At 40.8% G+C, this 15,426-nt stretch overlaps 1 protein-coding gene across 1 annotated transcript in view; it reads left to right on the top strand.

Moving 5' to 3' along the window:
• LOC115431221 (unconventional myosin-XVIIIa-like) overlaps positions 1–14,990 on the top strand; it is a 339,665-nt gene extending 324,675 nt beyond the window's left edge. The window contains exons 43-48 of the mRNA XM_030151449.1: positions 11,208–11,330; positions 13,505–13,614; positions 13,664–13,876; positions 14,104–14,301; positions 14,369–14,391; positions 14,548–14,990. Coding sequence (XP_030007309.1) covers positions 11,208–11,330; positions 13,505–13,614; positions 13,664–13,876; positions 14,104–14,301; positions 14,369–14,391; positions 14,548–14,976 — 1,096 coding nt within the window. The 3' untranslated portion in view covers positions 14,977–14,990. The remainder of the gene's footprint in view (positions 1–11,207; positions 11,331–13,504; positions 13,615–13,663; positions 13,877–14,103; positions 14,302–14,368; positions 14,392–14,547) is intronic.
• Positions 14,991–15,426: the final 436 nt, after the last annotated feature.

A 15,426-nucleotide genomic window follows, 5' to 3' on the forward strand; every position in this document is an offset into this window, starting at 1 on the left:
CAGTCCAGTTAGCTCATCACTTCTGCCTGTCAGACAGTCGGAAGGAGACCATATTTAAAGGAAACCCCCCCACCCCCACCCCCGCTACCACACGAAGACATTTGGGATGCAGCGCACATTCACAGCCAATTGTGTTGGTGTTTTATCTGATTCCTGCAGCTGCTTCACTGCAAATGTCCTGCTAGAAAGAAATCAGCCTAATATTTATAAATCCGATCAAATTGTCTGATATTGAGCAAAAAAAAAAAACTGTCTATGGGTCTTAAAACAAGCAAAAAATTCCATCAACTTAAAAAACCATAACGTGTCTTTAAACTAGACAGAAACGCTAGAATTTGATCAAACAGTGTTTAGTACAAGAAATAAAACCCCACTGATTTGAGACAGAATGAGGTTAAATGTTGAATTAAGTGAAAAAGAAAAAATCTTGAATCAGGCAAAAAATCTTGAATTAAGCAAAAAAAATCTTGAATCAAGCAAAATAATCTAGAATTAAGCCAAAAAAAATCTTGAATTAAGCAACAAAAAAAACTTGAATTAAGCAAAAAAAAATCTTGAATTAAGCAAAAAAAATCTTAAATTAAGCAAAAAAATTCTTCAATTAAGTAAAAAATCTTGATTTAAACAAAAAAACTTGAATTAAGCAAATTAATCTGGAGTTAAGACAAAAAAAGTCTTGAATTAAGCAAAAAGAATCTTGAATTAAGCAAATGAATCTGGAATTATGCCAAAAAAAAATCTTGAAATAAGAAAAAAAAAAATCTTTAATTCAGCCAAAAAAAAAAAAGAAATCTTGATTTAAGAAAAAAAAATCTTAAATTAAGTAAAAAATCTTGAATTAAACAAAAAAAAATCTTGAATCAAGCAAAATAATCTGGAATTAAGACAAAAAAAATCTTGAAGTAAGCAAAAAAAAATTCTTGAATTAAGTAAAAAATCTTGATTTAAACAAAAAAAAATTTTGAATTAAGCAAAAAAAATCTTGAATTAAGCAAAAACAAATCAGTCAGACCTGGACAGATGTGGAACCAGGCCGTGGTGGTTCAGTTCCAGATCTGTTTGGGTTCAAACTGGACCAGTGCCTCCTCATCTGCAGAGGCACAGACCTGTCCAGTCCAAAGGGGGGGGTTCTGTAGAAGTGTGAGGCTCCAGGATAATGCTTCATCATCTCCAGTGTTTGCACATTCCCTCATAACTCCGCCCACTGTTGGTTGCATGGCCTCACCAGCTGAAATGCATGAGCACCACTCACCCCCTGTTACCCCCCCCCACAGACCCAGGGCCTCTTTGGTCCTCCTCGTGGTGTCGGACTGTGTTTGAACATCGGTCCTACGCTGCGTAGCCTCTCACCTTCTTAATATTTCATCAGGTCGCTCCAGGGCGTCGTACTCTCAGCTCAGCAGCGACTGAACCCTCCTGACAGGAGGAAGGAAAGAAAGGGGGCGGGGGGGGTGTTCCTCATCAGTCATTGACTCACACTTCCTTAATAATGCAGACCTTCACAAATTTGTTCCAAAAAGCCGTGTTGTTCAGACGGCTTGAACCTCCGGTGCACTGCCATTCCATTCCGTTCCATTCCATTCCACTCCCTCTCCAGTGTGTGACTGTGGCCAGAAGCTTCATTCCTCAGTGACAGACTGTTGTGGTTTAATGTAATGAGTGATTATTATTATTACTGCTGATCATGTGTGGTGTTTGGATGGGACTGAGCAGAGGAAAGTTCCAAATCGGTAAACAAGCATGAGTGGCACGTCCTCCGTTTCAGTGATTTCAAAAGGACACGTAAACAGAATCAGCACGTTAAAATGACTACGGAAACAAACAACACAAGTAGGGATGGGAATCAATGAGGATTTAATGATTCCGATTCCGTCATTGATTTTGCTTATCGATCTGGTTCCTTACTGATTCTCTTATTGATTCTCATTGGGTGAGAAAATAAAAGAGTACAAACAGGTGTGTTTGCATTAACTGTCTGTTATATTTCCATCTGCACAGAAAATAGAACCTATACAGTATACAGTGTAAATAATAAGAACAGATGACAGCAGGTCCGGTTCGGGGCGGGGGAGTGTCGTGCAGTGCCAGTCAAACTCCAGACTCTTTACTAATTCCTCTATTGTCTCATTTCCACTTCGTGGAACCGGTTCCACTCTGCTCGTCTCCTGTTGTTGTGCTCCTCATTTCCTTTCCCCTACCTTCAGAAACTTGTATTTAAGGGGGTTCGACGCTTGTGTCCTGCACCGGAACCAGAACTGGGCCCAGATGACGGCCTGGTGTTCACTCTGACACTAGATTCACAAGCACCGCTGAGTAGAGAATCACATGAATCACATGTGGACGAATGTTTGAACAGACTGGAGGGAGTCCACCTGTAGAAGAAATGGAAGCTTTGACAGAGTTCAACTGGACCTGCTGTGGTCTGTTGGACCTGGTCTGTCTGGACCTGGTGTGGTCTGTTTGGACCTGGTGTGGTCTGTTTAGACCTGGTGTGGTCTGTTTAGACCTGGTGTGGTCTGTTTGGACCTGGTGTGGTCTGTTTGGACCTGGTCTGTTTGGACCTGGTGTGGTCTGTTTGGACCTGGTCTGTTTGGACCTGGTGTGGTCTGTTTAGACCTGGTGTGGTCTGTTTAGACCTGGTGTGGTCTGTTTGGACCTGGTCTGTTTGGACCTGGTGTGGTCTGTTTGGACCTGGTCTGTTTGGACCTGGTCTGTTTGGACCTGGTGTGGTCTGTTTGGACCTGGTCTGTTTGGACCTGGTGTGGTCTGTTTGGACCTGGTCTGTTTGGACCTGGTCTGTTTGGACCTGGTGTGGTCTGTTTGGACCTGGTCTGTTTGGACCTGGTCTGTTTGGACCTGGTGTGGTCTGTTTGGACCTGGTCTGTTTGGACCTGGTCTGTTTGGACCTGGTCTGTTTGGACCTGGTGTGGTCTGTTTGGACCTGGTCTGTTTGGACCTGGTCTGTTTGGACCTGGTGTGGTCTGTTTGGACCTGGTCTGTTTTGGACCTGGTCTGTTTGGACCTGGTGTGGTCTGTTTGGACCTGGTCTGTTTGGACCTGGTCTGTTTGGACCTGGTGTGGTCTGTTTGGACCTGGTCTGTTTGATCCTGGTGTGGTCTGTTTATTCCATTTCTGCCTCAACACCATGTGGTCTACGTTCTGATCCAAACAATGCAGTGTATGAGTGATGTCATCGCTCATGCACAACAAAGGCAGAATCGTTAAGCAGGCAAACGATTCCAAGGAATCGAGCTACTGGGATCCAGTTCTCAAAAAGAACCGGTTCTCGATTCCCATCCCTAATCGTGATCTATCGTATCGTGGTCCCAGTATTGTGATTTGTATGGTATGGTCAGATTCTTGCTGATACCCAACCTTAACCACAAATAAAGGAGGGCCAAGGCCAGTGAGGGCTTTAAAAACAAACGGTAACATTTGAAAATCAGTTGTAAAAGAACGTGGAATCCAGAGCAGAGAACAAACCCCAGCTTTGATCCCAGTGCTTCCTTTAAATGCGACTCGTCCAGCCTTGGGTTTCCTGATGCTGTGGGACAGGCTGCATATGGCCGTCTGCTCCGAAGCCACAGGGACTGGAGCGGCTCTGACAGTTTCATATACAGAAGGAGGCGTAAACAGCAGTGTTTGTCCAAACCCAGAGGAGCAGAGGAAAAGCAGAGCAGGAGGATCCATAGCAGCTAATGATGAATGTAATAGTGTGGAACAGAGATGTACAACCAATGGCACCACAATGTCACACACTATTAATGTCTGCTACCTCCACTGTTTGTTTGCTTCCCCGGGCGCTCGGCAGGGTTTAACTAATGGTATGGCGGTCAAGGACATAAATTGTGGTTGACACCGTGTGTAAAGCAGTCGATTACGTAGCGCCCACCGTTGTGGTTCTGGCTGTAGACCCGGTGAAGATGTGCTCGGAATGTTTCATGGAATTAGACACCGATAAGGAAGGAAGTGTCAGAGGATCAGGACGTGATTGGACCAAACCTGCGTCACTCACACACTTAACGGGAACCAATTAGTTTCTAAATTTAACTTTTCTCTCACACAACAGACATGTTCTGAACCCAGACAGCGGAAACCACCAAGGTTCTAATAGTTTTGGATTTTTCATTACAGTTTAGTTTTATTTAGTTTGGACTTTTTTTCTCTAGTTCAGTTTGTTTTAATTAGGTTTTGGAGCAGGTTTGATAGTTTTTATTAGTTTTCATTATTTTCCAAATGCTTAGTTTTAGTTTAGTTATGATATTAATTTTAGTTTTGTCGTATCTTAGTAGTTAGTTGTGAACTAATAGAATGTGAACATTTGAACAGGATCTGAAACTGGAATGTCTGGAAAACAGAATTTCAGTCTGAACACAGTTTGAACATTTGCTGATAGAACATTAGATCCTGTTGGGATCAAATACAAATGTGTTTAGGATTTGTGCAGATTTCTGCTGGAATTCAATTCTTCCAGGAAATAATCATTTAAAAAAAAAAGAAAGAAACCAAAAAAAATGTCCTTTTTAACAGTATGATGATATATCGTATTGTGATCCTAGTATTGTTATTTGTATCGTATCTCCAGATTCTTGCCGGTACACAGCCCAAGTGTTTATGGGTAAAGAATAGGACTGTGGAATAAAATTCATTTGATCGATCTTAGATCGATCTCATTTTAATTTTGTGTCATCGCTTAATAGTGGATGAGATGGATTTTTCAGAGCAGGACCAGAGTACGTGGAAGCGGCTCTGTCTTCTGAACTCCTTGGTCTCGCTCACGACGGCTGTGGAGCAGAACAGACGCAGAGGAAGGGTGGGGTAAAGCCCTCCACTGGAGCTCCTCCCAGCTCAGACTGAACCCACAGTGTGGAGGAAGTGGACGCCCAGAGGTTCTACCAGGAGAGGCCCAGAAGCCGCTCATACTGAGAAGAATCACCTGGATCCACACTGTCACCTGTGGATGAGGGTGGAGTTAGAGGAAGAGGACAGACACAATGTCTGAACGCTACGCTACCCCCCCCCCCCAGCCCTGCTCTGACCAACAATCACATGACCCCCCCCCCGATTAGAAGACTCCAGCCATAAAACAGGATAAAGATGATGAAGAAGCTCGTTCTGATCCACTGTAGAAACATGCACATGTTTGTGTCCAGTTCATTATTTCAGAGCAGATTCATCTGTTTACTGATGACATGTCAGACTGATTTCCTTTCTGATATCAATATTGATCCCAGTATTGATGTGTTGCATGACTGCAGTGTCAAATAATCAGGTTAAAACTGAAAATTGTACTTTGGTATCACTAAATTAATCTGAATCAATCAATTAATACTGAATCAAACCGATATTGGATCAAATCAAATTGAATTGTGATTAATTGATTCAGAACCTTATGAATCAAAATTGAATCGATAATGGAGACTGGCCACGATACCCAGACCTGGAAAAGAACAAAAATGTGTGGAAACAGAACATCTGTGACTCAGTCTTAAACCCGTCCAGCTTCCACTGCCTCATCCTCTAAAAGTTTGTCCAAACACAAAAATGTTCTTAGTTGTCAGGGAACATAATCCACACACAAAAAAAAAATGTTTGGAAAGGTCATTTAGTGTTTTATGTGCATCATATCTAGCAGAGAGGACTGCTGCATCACCAGGTAAACAAGCTTTTAAAGTAAGTTTCAACAAACTTTGTGGTGTCGCTGAGGTCAGAGGAAGCCCTTATCTGAATTAATTTCCTGTTTCCATTGTGTCAAGGCAGGAGCAGGTACTTAAAACAGCGTTTCCAGTGAAGACAAAGGTTAAAGACTCATTTAAATGAGCTGGAGGGAAGTGTTGACTCACCAAACTGGACTAATGCACAAACCTGCTGAAGCTGGACGTGGAAGACGAGGCTGGGACGAGGAAAGGCCTGAGTATGGAAGTAGATCTGTGTCATCAGATTTGGAATTATAAAAGCCAGTACATTTCTAGCACTGAAGGTTTTTGCACTGAAATTAACTATCTGGATTTTTTATCTCTCAATTTTACTAGGTTCATAAATTCAGAATAAAAAAAAACAATCAAATGCAAAAAATTCAGGTGCAAAAAATTAAGATGCAAAAAAAATCAAATGCAAAAAAAATTCAGGGTCCAAGAAATTCAGATGCAAAAAACTTCAGATGCAAAAAATTAAGAAGCAATGAAATCAAATGCAAAAAAAATTCAAATGCGAAAAAATCCAATGGAAAAAAAATTCAGATGCAAAAAATTAAGAGGCAAAAAAACCAAATGCAAAAAAATTCAGAAGCAAGAAATTCAGATGCAAAAATTTTAGATGCAAAAAATTCCGATCACACATCCAGGACACCAAGGATAAGCAATCAATTCTATCTCAAGTCGAACCGACAGCAACCCAGTCCAGTTATATTAGGTTGGTCATGTGACACTGAAAAAATTCAGATACTTAATTTCAGTGCAAAAAAATTCAGTGCTAGAAATGGAGTGGCTTTTCTAATTCAAAATCTGATGAAACAGATTTACTTCCATACATGTGGATTTTCCCTTTTTTTTCTGTCATTAGTGCGTTTTTTTTTTCTCGCTGACAGTAGTGCGTCTGTGTTTTTTAGTTTTTGTTTTTCCTACCTGACAGTAGTGCGTCTGTTTTTTTTAGTTTTTGTTTTTCCTACCTGACAGTAGTGCGTCTGTTTTTTTTAGTTTTTGTTTTTCCTACCTGACAGTAGTGCGTCTGTTTTTTTTAGTTTTTGTTTTTCCTACCTGACAGTAGTGCGTCTGTTTTTTTTAGTTTTTGTTTTTCCTACCTGACAGTAGTGCGTCCTGTTTTTTTCTTTTTTTTTCTGTCATGAGTGCGTCCTGTGCTCTGGACATGTTTAGCCTGTGTCCTCCTCTGTCAAAGCCTCTGCTCTGTCGTCAGAACAGTCGGCAGCAGCAGCAGCAGTTAAACCACACACCGCTGTAATAGTCCAGCCATGTTCTGCAAAGCTAATTACAGCTTAAGGGCCCCCCCCCCATGCTTTCTCCCATCCCTCCCTCCTCAACTTTGGCGTGAACGCAGTCCTAGAATTCTGTCCAAGGTTATTGTATTCCGTCAAACCACGCAGCCTCTGCATTTTTAGGTCTCACCAGGCTCACTATTATTTGAAAAGTGCCCTTTGAAATCCAGGGAGATTTTGTCTTTGACTATTAATGATTTTAATTATCGGTTGCACTGGGCCCTACACTGCAAAAAAAACAAAAACAGTATTATTCCGGCAGCAGAGGCGCCGAAAAAAAATACTGTTAAATAACGGAAAATAACCATCTCATAAAAATACGGTAATTTTCCATAATTCAAATACAGTTTTTTGCCCTAACTTTACATGAGATTTTACATATTCTTTGACTTTTAAATGTTTAATAAAGAATATTTACATGTATTAAAACAATCCAATTCCCTATAAACATATATATATATATATAGATAATTTTCAGTGAGACTCAGTTGTCCAATCCACTGATAAAAACTGTATTTGGACAGTTTATCAGTGCTTATACATGTTATACATTCACAAAAATACATTTATTCAACAGTTTTGTTGTGAAACCTCCTGTAATTACACAAGATATTTGTCAATGAACAAACAAGTCTGGTTCAACTGACAGAACTAATACTTCTGTTACCGTTAACTGTCAGTAATTTTATCTCATTTTATTATTTTTTTTACAGTATTAAACTTTAAATTAACAGTTTAACTTCTTAAATAGAAAAGAAATATTTGTGAAACTACAATACATTTGCAAATGGATTTTATCTGTGTTTTTGTGTGAAAAAAGAAAAAAAAATTCTTTTAAAAAATTGACATTTTTGTGGTTATTCACAGAGTTTTTTCATGTTATTTACATTTGACATGTAAAATCTTTGACATGTAAAATCACAGTCTGTTTTGTCATTTCATTAATATTTTCCTGTGGCTTAAAAATACAGGAAAATCTGTAAAATAAACAGTGAAATTCTGTTAAATTACAGATATATTTTTTAACTGTCAAATACAGTCTTTATCAGTGGATTGGACAACTGAGTCTCATTGAAAATTATTTATATATATATTTATAGGGAATTGGATTGTTTAATACATGTAAATATTCTTTATTAAGCATTAAAAAGTAAAAAAAAAAAAAGAAGCAAAATCTCATGTAAAGTTAGGGGAAAAAAACTGTATTTGAATTATGGAAAATTACCATATTTTTATGAGATGGTTATTTTCCGTTATTTAACAGTATTTTTTTGGCACCCCAGCTGTTGGAATAATACTGTTTTTTATGTTATTTTTTTTTACAGTGTATTCTGTCAACCTAGCCGGCTCTGCATTTTTCTGTCTCACCGGGTTAGCCATTATTTGAAACGTGCCCTTTGAAATCCAGGGAGGTTTTGTCTGTGACTGTTAATGATTTTAATTATGGTTGTGCTGGGGCCTACTGGGCTGCGCAGAACACTGGCTTTTTTTTCCTCGCTGTTCCGTGACATGAAGGGAGGTTTTATGAAGCAGATGCAGATGTAGAGCCGTCCCTCTGATGTCTCTGTACGACTATTAAGCTGGAACAACTTAATTTCACAGCAGCCACACGAGCGCTGGACGTTGACGACGCTTAATGAGTGTTACACTCTTTTCATCCGTGTCAAATTTGATGACAAGCCCCTCCGTTTTTTACTGGGTGTCTGGCAGTGCTTTGTGAACATGTAATGATAATTGAGTGGAAAACCAGTGCAGTGCCCAGCTGTGTAGCAAATCATTCTGTCAACAAGTGAAATTATGAGTGTATGCATATGACTGTGTGCATGCACAGAGGCAATGATGGAAAGCAAACCTGGACAGTTTACGCCACTAAGGGAAATGTAGGGTTTTTCCCTTTAAATGTAGGTGGGTTTTTAGTTTTACAGATGTTTTCATGTAACATTTTACCAAAAGATCTGAAATGCATGAGTAAAAATGATGTGTGGAAGCACAAAAAACTAAGACTGAACTATCAGCACTTTTATGGTCATTATTTTATTTCATTTGTTCCTGTTTTTGTTCCTGAATATTTCACATAGATCCTGGGGAAGATCATTAAGTAGGTTCAGTAGGGCTGTAAGAAAATATTGGTTCTGCAATTTATTGCACTACATATATATATATATATATATATATATATATATATATATATATATATATATATACACACACATATAATTTCATTTCACAATACTGTATGGATATTCAAAAGTACTGTATTGATATTTTTAGGTGTTCATTCAAATGCAGATATGGCGGAGGTTCATTTTTGGGTTTTTTGTTTTTTCTTTTTGTTTATATTTTATTTCTTATTATTTAACTCTTTTATTAAATAATGGTAGTTCTTGGAATTGAACTCAAATCCTGTTCTGATGTTCGTTGTGAACTAATAGAATGTGAACATTTGAACAGGATCTGAAACTGGAATGTCTGGAAAACAGAATTTCAGTCTGAACACAGTTGGAACATTTGCTGATAGAACATTAGATCCTGTTGGGATCAAATACAAATATGTTTAGGATTTGTGCAGATTTCTGCTGGAATTCAATTCTTCAAGGAAATAATCATTAAAAAAAAAAAAAGAAACAAACCAAAAGTGTCCTTTTTAACAGTGTTATGATATATCTTTATTTATCGTATTGTGATCCTAGTGTTGTGATTTGTATCATGTCACCAGATTCTTGCAGATACACAGCCCTAGTGCTAAAAAGTCTTAAATGAAGCTGTAGGAACCCTGTATTTAAGACATAATGTCAGCATGTGTGATCACACAACCACAGCAGCTGTTGAATACATCCTCAGGTTAAACTACATAAACATATCCCTGTTGTTTGTTGGATAAAAACTTCATTTACACTGTAATTCTTACAACTTGAGGAACACCAGATACTGTGGATGTTTCCTGATGCTGCGACTGATGGGCTGCAGAGAACCTTGTCTAGCTGACGGTCTGTAAGGGTCCAGTGGTTCAGTGTTTGGACCTGTTCTCTGGTTTCTGCTGTTGGTCTGAGGTGGGCTTGACCTGAGTAAAAGGGGGGGGGGTTGTTGGTTGTCGGGGTCTGGCTACCTGCAGGACTAGGGATGTAACCATATGAAAACTTCATATCATGGTTTAGTGTGACCAGAATTATCACAGTTATCATTATTATCGCAGTGTTGTTGAAATTGTGCTCAAAATGTTCAAAAGTACTAATACACACACTGAAAGAATTAAACCAAGTTATTTTGAAAATAAATGAAGAAAAGAATCGGCACAATGTACTTTCTGTTGCAGAAACATTCAAATATTAACACGTAAACATCAAACACACAAATGTGCATTAAGGATGGAACTGTATGGACACTGACTGAGCATTTTACAGAACAAGTTTAAGGTTTTAGTTTTCTTTTTCTGAGTGAGTGAGTGAGTGAGTTAGTTAGTAATTTAGTTAGTTAGTTGGTTAGTTAGCTAGTTGGTTAATTAGCTAGTTAGTTAGTTAGCGAGTTAGCTAGTTAGTTTGTTAGCTAGTTAGTTAGCTAGTGGTTAGTTTTCAGTCCCATATGCATTTCAAACAACAGAAAAAAGAAAGAAAGAAAGAAAGATATATATATATATATATATATATATATATATATATATATATATGTATGTATACGTACACATATAATATTTTCATTCTAGATAGGTGGGATAGATGTTGGAATGCTGCTGCTTCTCCAGTGAACTGTGCAGTGCTGTGAGTTTTCAAAGTGCGGTAATCAAACACAGTTATGATGATAATGACATTTTAAAGGGTAACACTAACCGTCAGGAGTGTTGCGGCGGTTTATGGTTATACCGGTAATGGTTCCATCCCTGTGCAGGGCTGTGCTGTTCTAACCCAGACGCTGGCGTTTCCATCTGCACTGGTTGTCGTCGGCATGTTTGTGTTTTCAGGAGCTGTTTGAGTCGACTGCATGTGCTGTGTGTGATCCAGGATCAACGCCACAGATCCTCTGTCTGACACAATAACACTGAAAACCTGTTCTTTACTCTGCGGCTGATCCGATCCACAACAGTTCTCCCGGTGTTTCTTTTCCTAACACTAACACTTGTGTCCTCCTCTGGTTTTTGTCACACTGCCTCTGTGTCGTCTCTGTTGGTACCCTGCTCTTCTGCCTCTGATTGGCTCTTTTCTTTTCTCGGACTCGTCACCAGTCAGGGGGATTCAGACACAGACTCTGAGCTGGAGGATCGTGTGGACGGGGTCAAGTCCTGGTTGTCCAAAAGCAAAGGTTCGGCCAAGAATCTGTCCGACGACGGCAGCCTGAAGAGCTCCAGGTTAGTATGGACCCAGCAGCCGGTGTTACTCTGACTTCAGCTGCCGTTTGGAGGCAGGAGTCTGTACACACATTTTAAACACAGCCCATCTAGAGCAGGGGTCTTAAACATGAGGCCCGGGGGCCAAATGTGGCCCACCAAAGCTTCCAATCTGACCCCAGGGATCAATTTACAAAGTCAAACTCTCCACAGTCTTGAACTGAATTAAGACAAAAAAATTAGCTTGAATTAAGGAAAAATGTTGAATTAAGCAAAAAAATCTTCAATTAAGTAAACAAAAATCTTGAATCAAGCAAAAAAAAATCTTAAATTTAGCAAAAAATTCTTAAATTTAGCAAAAAAATCTTGAATTAACACCTTTTTTGTGTTTTAGTGCAAAAAATAACACTAAACACTGAGTAACAGGTAGAAAAGAGTTCAAGTTGGGCTGAATTTTCTTTAGACATTTCAGGTTGTTCATATTTGTTCAGGTTATTCACATTTTATTGTTACAGGATAGTTTGTATATGTAAATATTTCATAATTTAATGTTATTTTTTGCACTAAAACAAAGAAAAAAATTTGAAGTTGTCAATTCAAGATTTTTTGCTTAATTCAAGATTTTTTGCTAAATTTAAGATTTTTTTTTGCTTAATTCAAGATTTTTTTGCTTAGTTCAAGATTTTTTTTTACTTAATTGAAGAATTTTTTGCTTAATTCAAAATGTTTTTTTGTCTTAATTCAAGATTTTTTGCTAAATTCAATATTGTTTTTGTCTTAATTCAAGATTTTTTTTACTTAATTGAAGAGGGGTTTTTTGCTTAATTCAACATTTTTTCCTTAATTCAAGATAATTTTTTATTTTTTTTTTTCAGTTCAAGTCTGTGGAGTTTTTACACTTTGTAAATTCATCCCACAGGCCAGATTGGAACCTTTGTGGGGCCTCTTTTGGCCCCCGGGCCGTATGTTTGACACCCCTGCTCTAGATAAAAGGGTTTCCAGGGTCCACCCCAGAGGAAATAAAGCCATCTCAGCAGACTGCTTTGGCTCAAACCAGGGCACCGCTGTTACTTCAATGTATTTTCAAGCTGCTTTGTCTTTATTGTTTATCCGCTAACTCCAACCACCTCGGCAGTAGATTTATCGACATGCCCGGTGGCCAGCTGGCATCGTCTACTGAGCCGCTCGCTCAGATTAATGGATGTGTCTGCCGGCCGACAGCTTCGATTGGCCCAGATTTGTCTCTTTACCAGAAGATTTAACTTCCCCCCCCTGAGCTTGAGCTGAGCCACTCCCAACTTTGGGGGAAAAAAAGAAAAAACTTTCAGAGTTTTTAAATCTCTCTTAGTAGACGTCCCCGCAGACACACTGACTCACCCAGATAGAAACCGGTGCCACTTAGAACCCAAGCTTTAAAGTCCATCTGCCAGTTTACATTGATCTGAGAGCGCAGGGGAATTCAGTCATTAAGAAGAAACAGAGCGGCAAAAACAGGCACCGAGGAAAAAACATCAAACCTGCAGTATACACCCTATGTCAGGACGTTCGGTATAAGCCGCCATGTTCCCACAAACATGTGGACTCCCTCGGTTGATACTGCAGTTAGTAGGGATGGGAATCCAGAACCGGTTCTGTTTGAGAACCGGATCCCAGTAGCTTATTTCTGTGGAATCGTTTGCCTGCCTGCTTAACGATTCTGCTTATGGATCCCACCCTCGTTGCACATGCACAACATAGTTCTGCAATAATGTTCTGTAATAAAGGCACTGAATGACTGTTTAAATGTGTAAAACAGTTACCATAGTGTCATATGGACTGTACTCACATATCCAACTCCATGTCCAGGTTACAGGTTTAAATCACCCAAAAATCTGACAGGTTTAATAGATTCAAATGTTACATGATATTCAAACCAACACCAAAAAGAAGCAGCAGAATTGTCTTTGAGCATCTGTTTTCTGTTCTGAAGTCTGGTTTCCAGTCTCCTCTTTCTTTATTATTCATTGATATTTTCTCAATGTCTGTATTGTCGTTTCAGTTTTTCATCACATTTCTGTTTTCTTGACATCCATTTTTCATTTTTCTTTTTCACTCTCTTCCTTCATGCACCTGTACTCGACCCCATAATCTCACCTTTGTCATTTTCTCTCCACTGTCTTCATACCTTCATTCCTTCCACTGTTGTTTCTTTCTAGATTTGCTGCTAACGTAGATGCAAAAGAAGGGAAAGAATGGAAAGAGGGTAAGGAATGGAAAGAGGCCAATAAAGAAGGCAAAGAGGTAGAGTCCAGCAGGGCCCGTGTCGGTTTATGAGCTCCCTTAGCTACAGAAACGCTCCAACGTCGACTCCAAAGGAGGCGACGCTCCTCTTCAGCGCCTTGAAAGAAACGCAGACTCAGAGGACGGACTAAACTTCCGAAAGGCCAAACCCAAAGCCGCGGATCTGCAGGACGACGCCTACTCCGTTAGCTCCAGAGGAAGTCCCAGGTCGGGGACGATACGACGACAGGGACTCGGTCATCTCCCACGCCTACTCGGAGGCCAACAGCCGAGCCCGAAAAAGGCGTGTACAGCCTCTGGGGCGACTTTCGACAAAGAACCACCATTTCGTTCACCGCCCCGAGCAGGACTTCCATGCGTGTCGGTTTGAGCCCGGATGACGACGCCAAGTCGACCGTCAGCCTCGGCCTGGTCGAGCCCGTTGGGACTCTGCAGAAAGCACATCGCGCCTAGGCGAGGCCGAGCTAGCCGGGCCCCGTACAACAGCAGTCCCAGCAGTCCCTGCTGTCGGCAGACGCGCCGCCAGCCTTAGTCCTGGCAGCGTCAGCCGAGCCGACTCCCGCATGTCGCTGGCTCGTAGCTGCCGCCGTCAGCGAGTTCGACGTAGATCTTGATGATAGTCGAAGTGTGGCGTTCACCGAAAGGTCCGCCTACAAGTCCTCACGTCCTCCACTGGGCGCAGTGTCTCCATGCCGCCGCCGCAAGCCAGATCGTCAGTCACAGATGATGAGCCCGGGTAGATATCAACCCTGTCAGTCATCGCAATTACCTGGACCCAGACTTGGAGAAAGCCATCAATGAGGTACTGAGTTTTAAACCGATCAAATTTAAGCGCACAAGCTTGGAAGACTCCGAAGGTGAAGAAGGAAAGGCTGACGATAGCAAAGAGCGTGAACGGAGAGGGCGTCCGATCTACCAGCGGCCTTCGACATTCTGCGTCCGCCGTCGACTGCTTTAGACCGTCGTCTCGCAGCGCCACGCAGCTGCAGCAGCCGCCGTCGCAGCAAGAGTAAAAACAAAGGCAAGAAAAAGAAGAGAAGCCACAGCTCCAGTTCGGACAGCTCAGACGACGGCCGACGGAGCAGCCTCCAAGAAGAGGTCCAAGAAGTCCAAGAAGAAGTCCAAGAAGAGGGACACGTCCTCGTCTTCTTCCTCTTCTGATTCCGAGTCGGACTCCGAGTCGGAGTCCAGTTCCGGCGCCTCCACCATTTCCTATCGCAGTTCCAGCAGCGTGAAGAAGGCCCCGAATCGGAAGAGCCCGGACGAAGACGAGGAGGCGAGGCCTCAGAGCGAAGCCCCGCCCCTCGACAAAAAGGAGGAGAAGAAGAGGAAGAAGAAGGTGGACAGTCTGGTGATGAAGTACCTGTACCGGCCGGACAGCGACTGAGGACGCAGTAGGTGGACGTTCGGCACGGGTTTGGCCTGTGGAGCGATTTGGAAAGCATGGCGTTGACACCGACTAAAATCCCACCTGAGTGCAAATGGAACACGCACAGTTTTAAATCTGACTGGGATGTGGTGTCGCACTAAGGCATGCTCATGTGTCTTTAACCCTTTGATGCATGAATTATGAGAAACTTAGTCCAGACTTTTTTTCCAGAGTGTTCTTAATCCTCTTTAGGCATGAAAAAACAATGAGATTGAATGGTTTTTTTCATGGAGTTACAAAAATCTCCGCTTATTTGGACACCGTATGTTTAATTTTTGAAGCAAAGAAACATGTATTTAAAGCTGCAGGAGACTTTCGTGAACAATTTTCATCAAATCTGTAAAACGTCTGTCATATCCTCAGTATCACAAATCCGTAAGTTTTTCTGTCATTACTCACCTGAATGTC

This window comes from Sphaeramia orbicularis, chromosome 13, assembly GCF_902148855.1.
Source record: "Sphaeramia orbicularis chromosome 13, fSphaOr1.1, whole genome shotgun sequence".
Lineage (NCBI taxonomy): Eukaryota > Metazoa > Chordata > Actinopteri > Kurtiformes > Apogonidae > Sphaeramia > Sphaeramia orbicularis.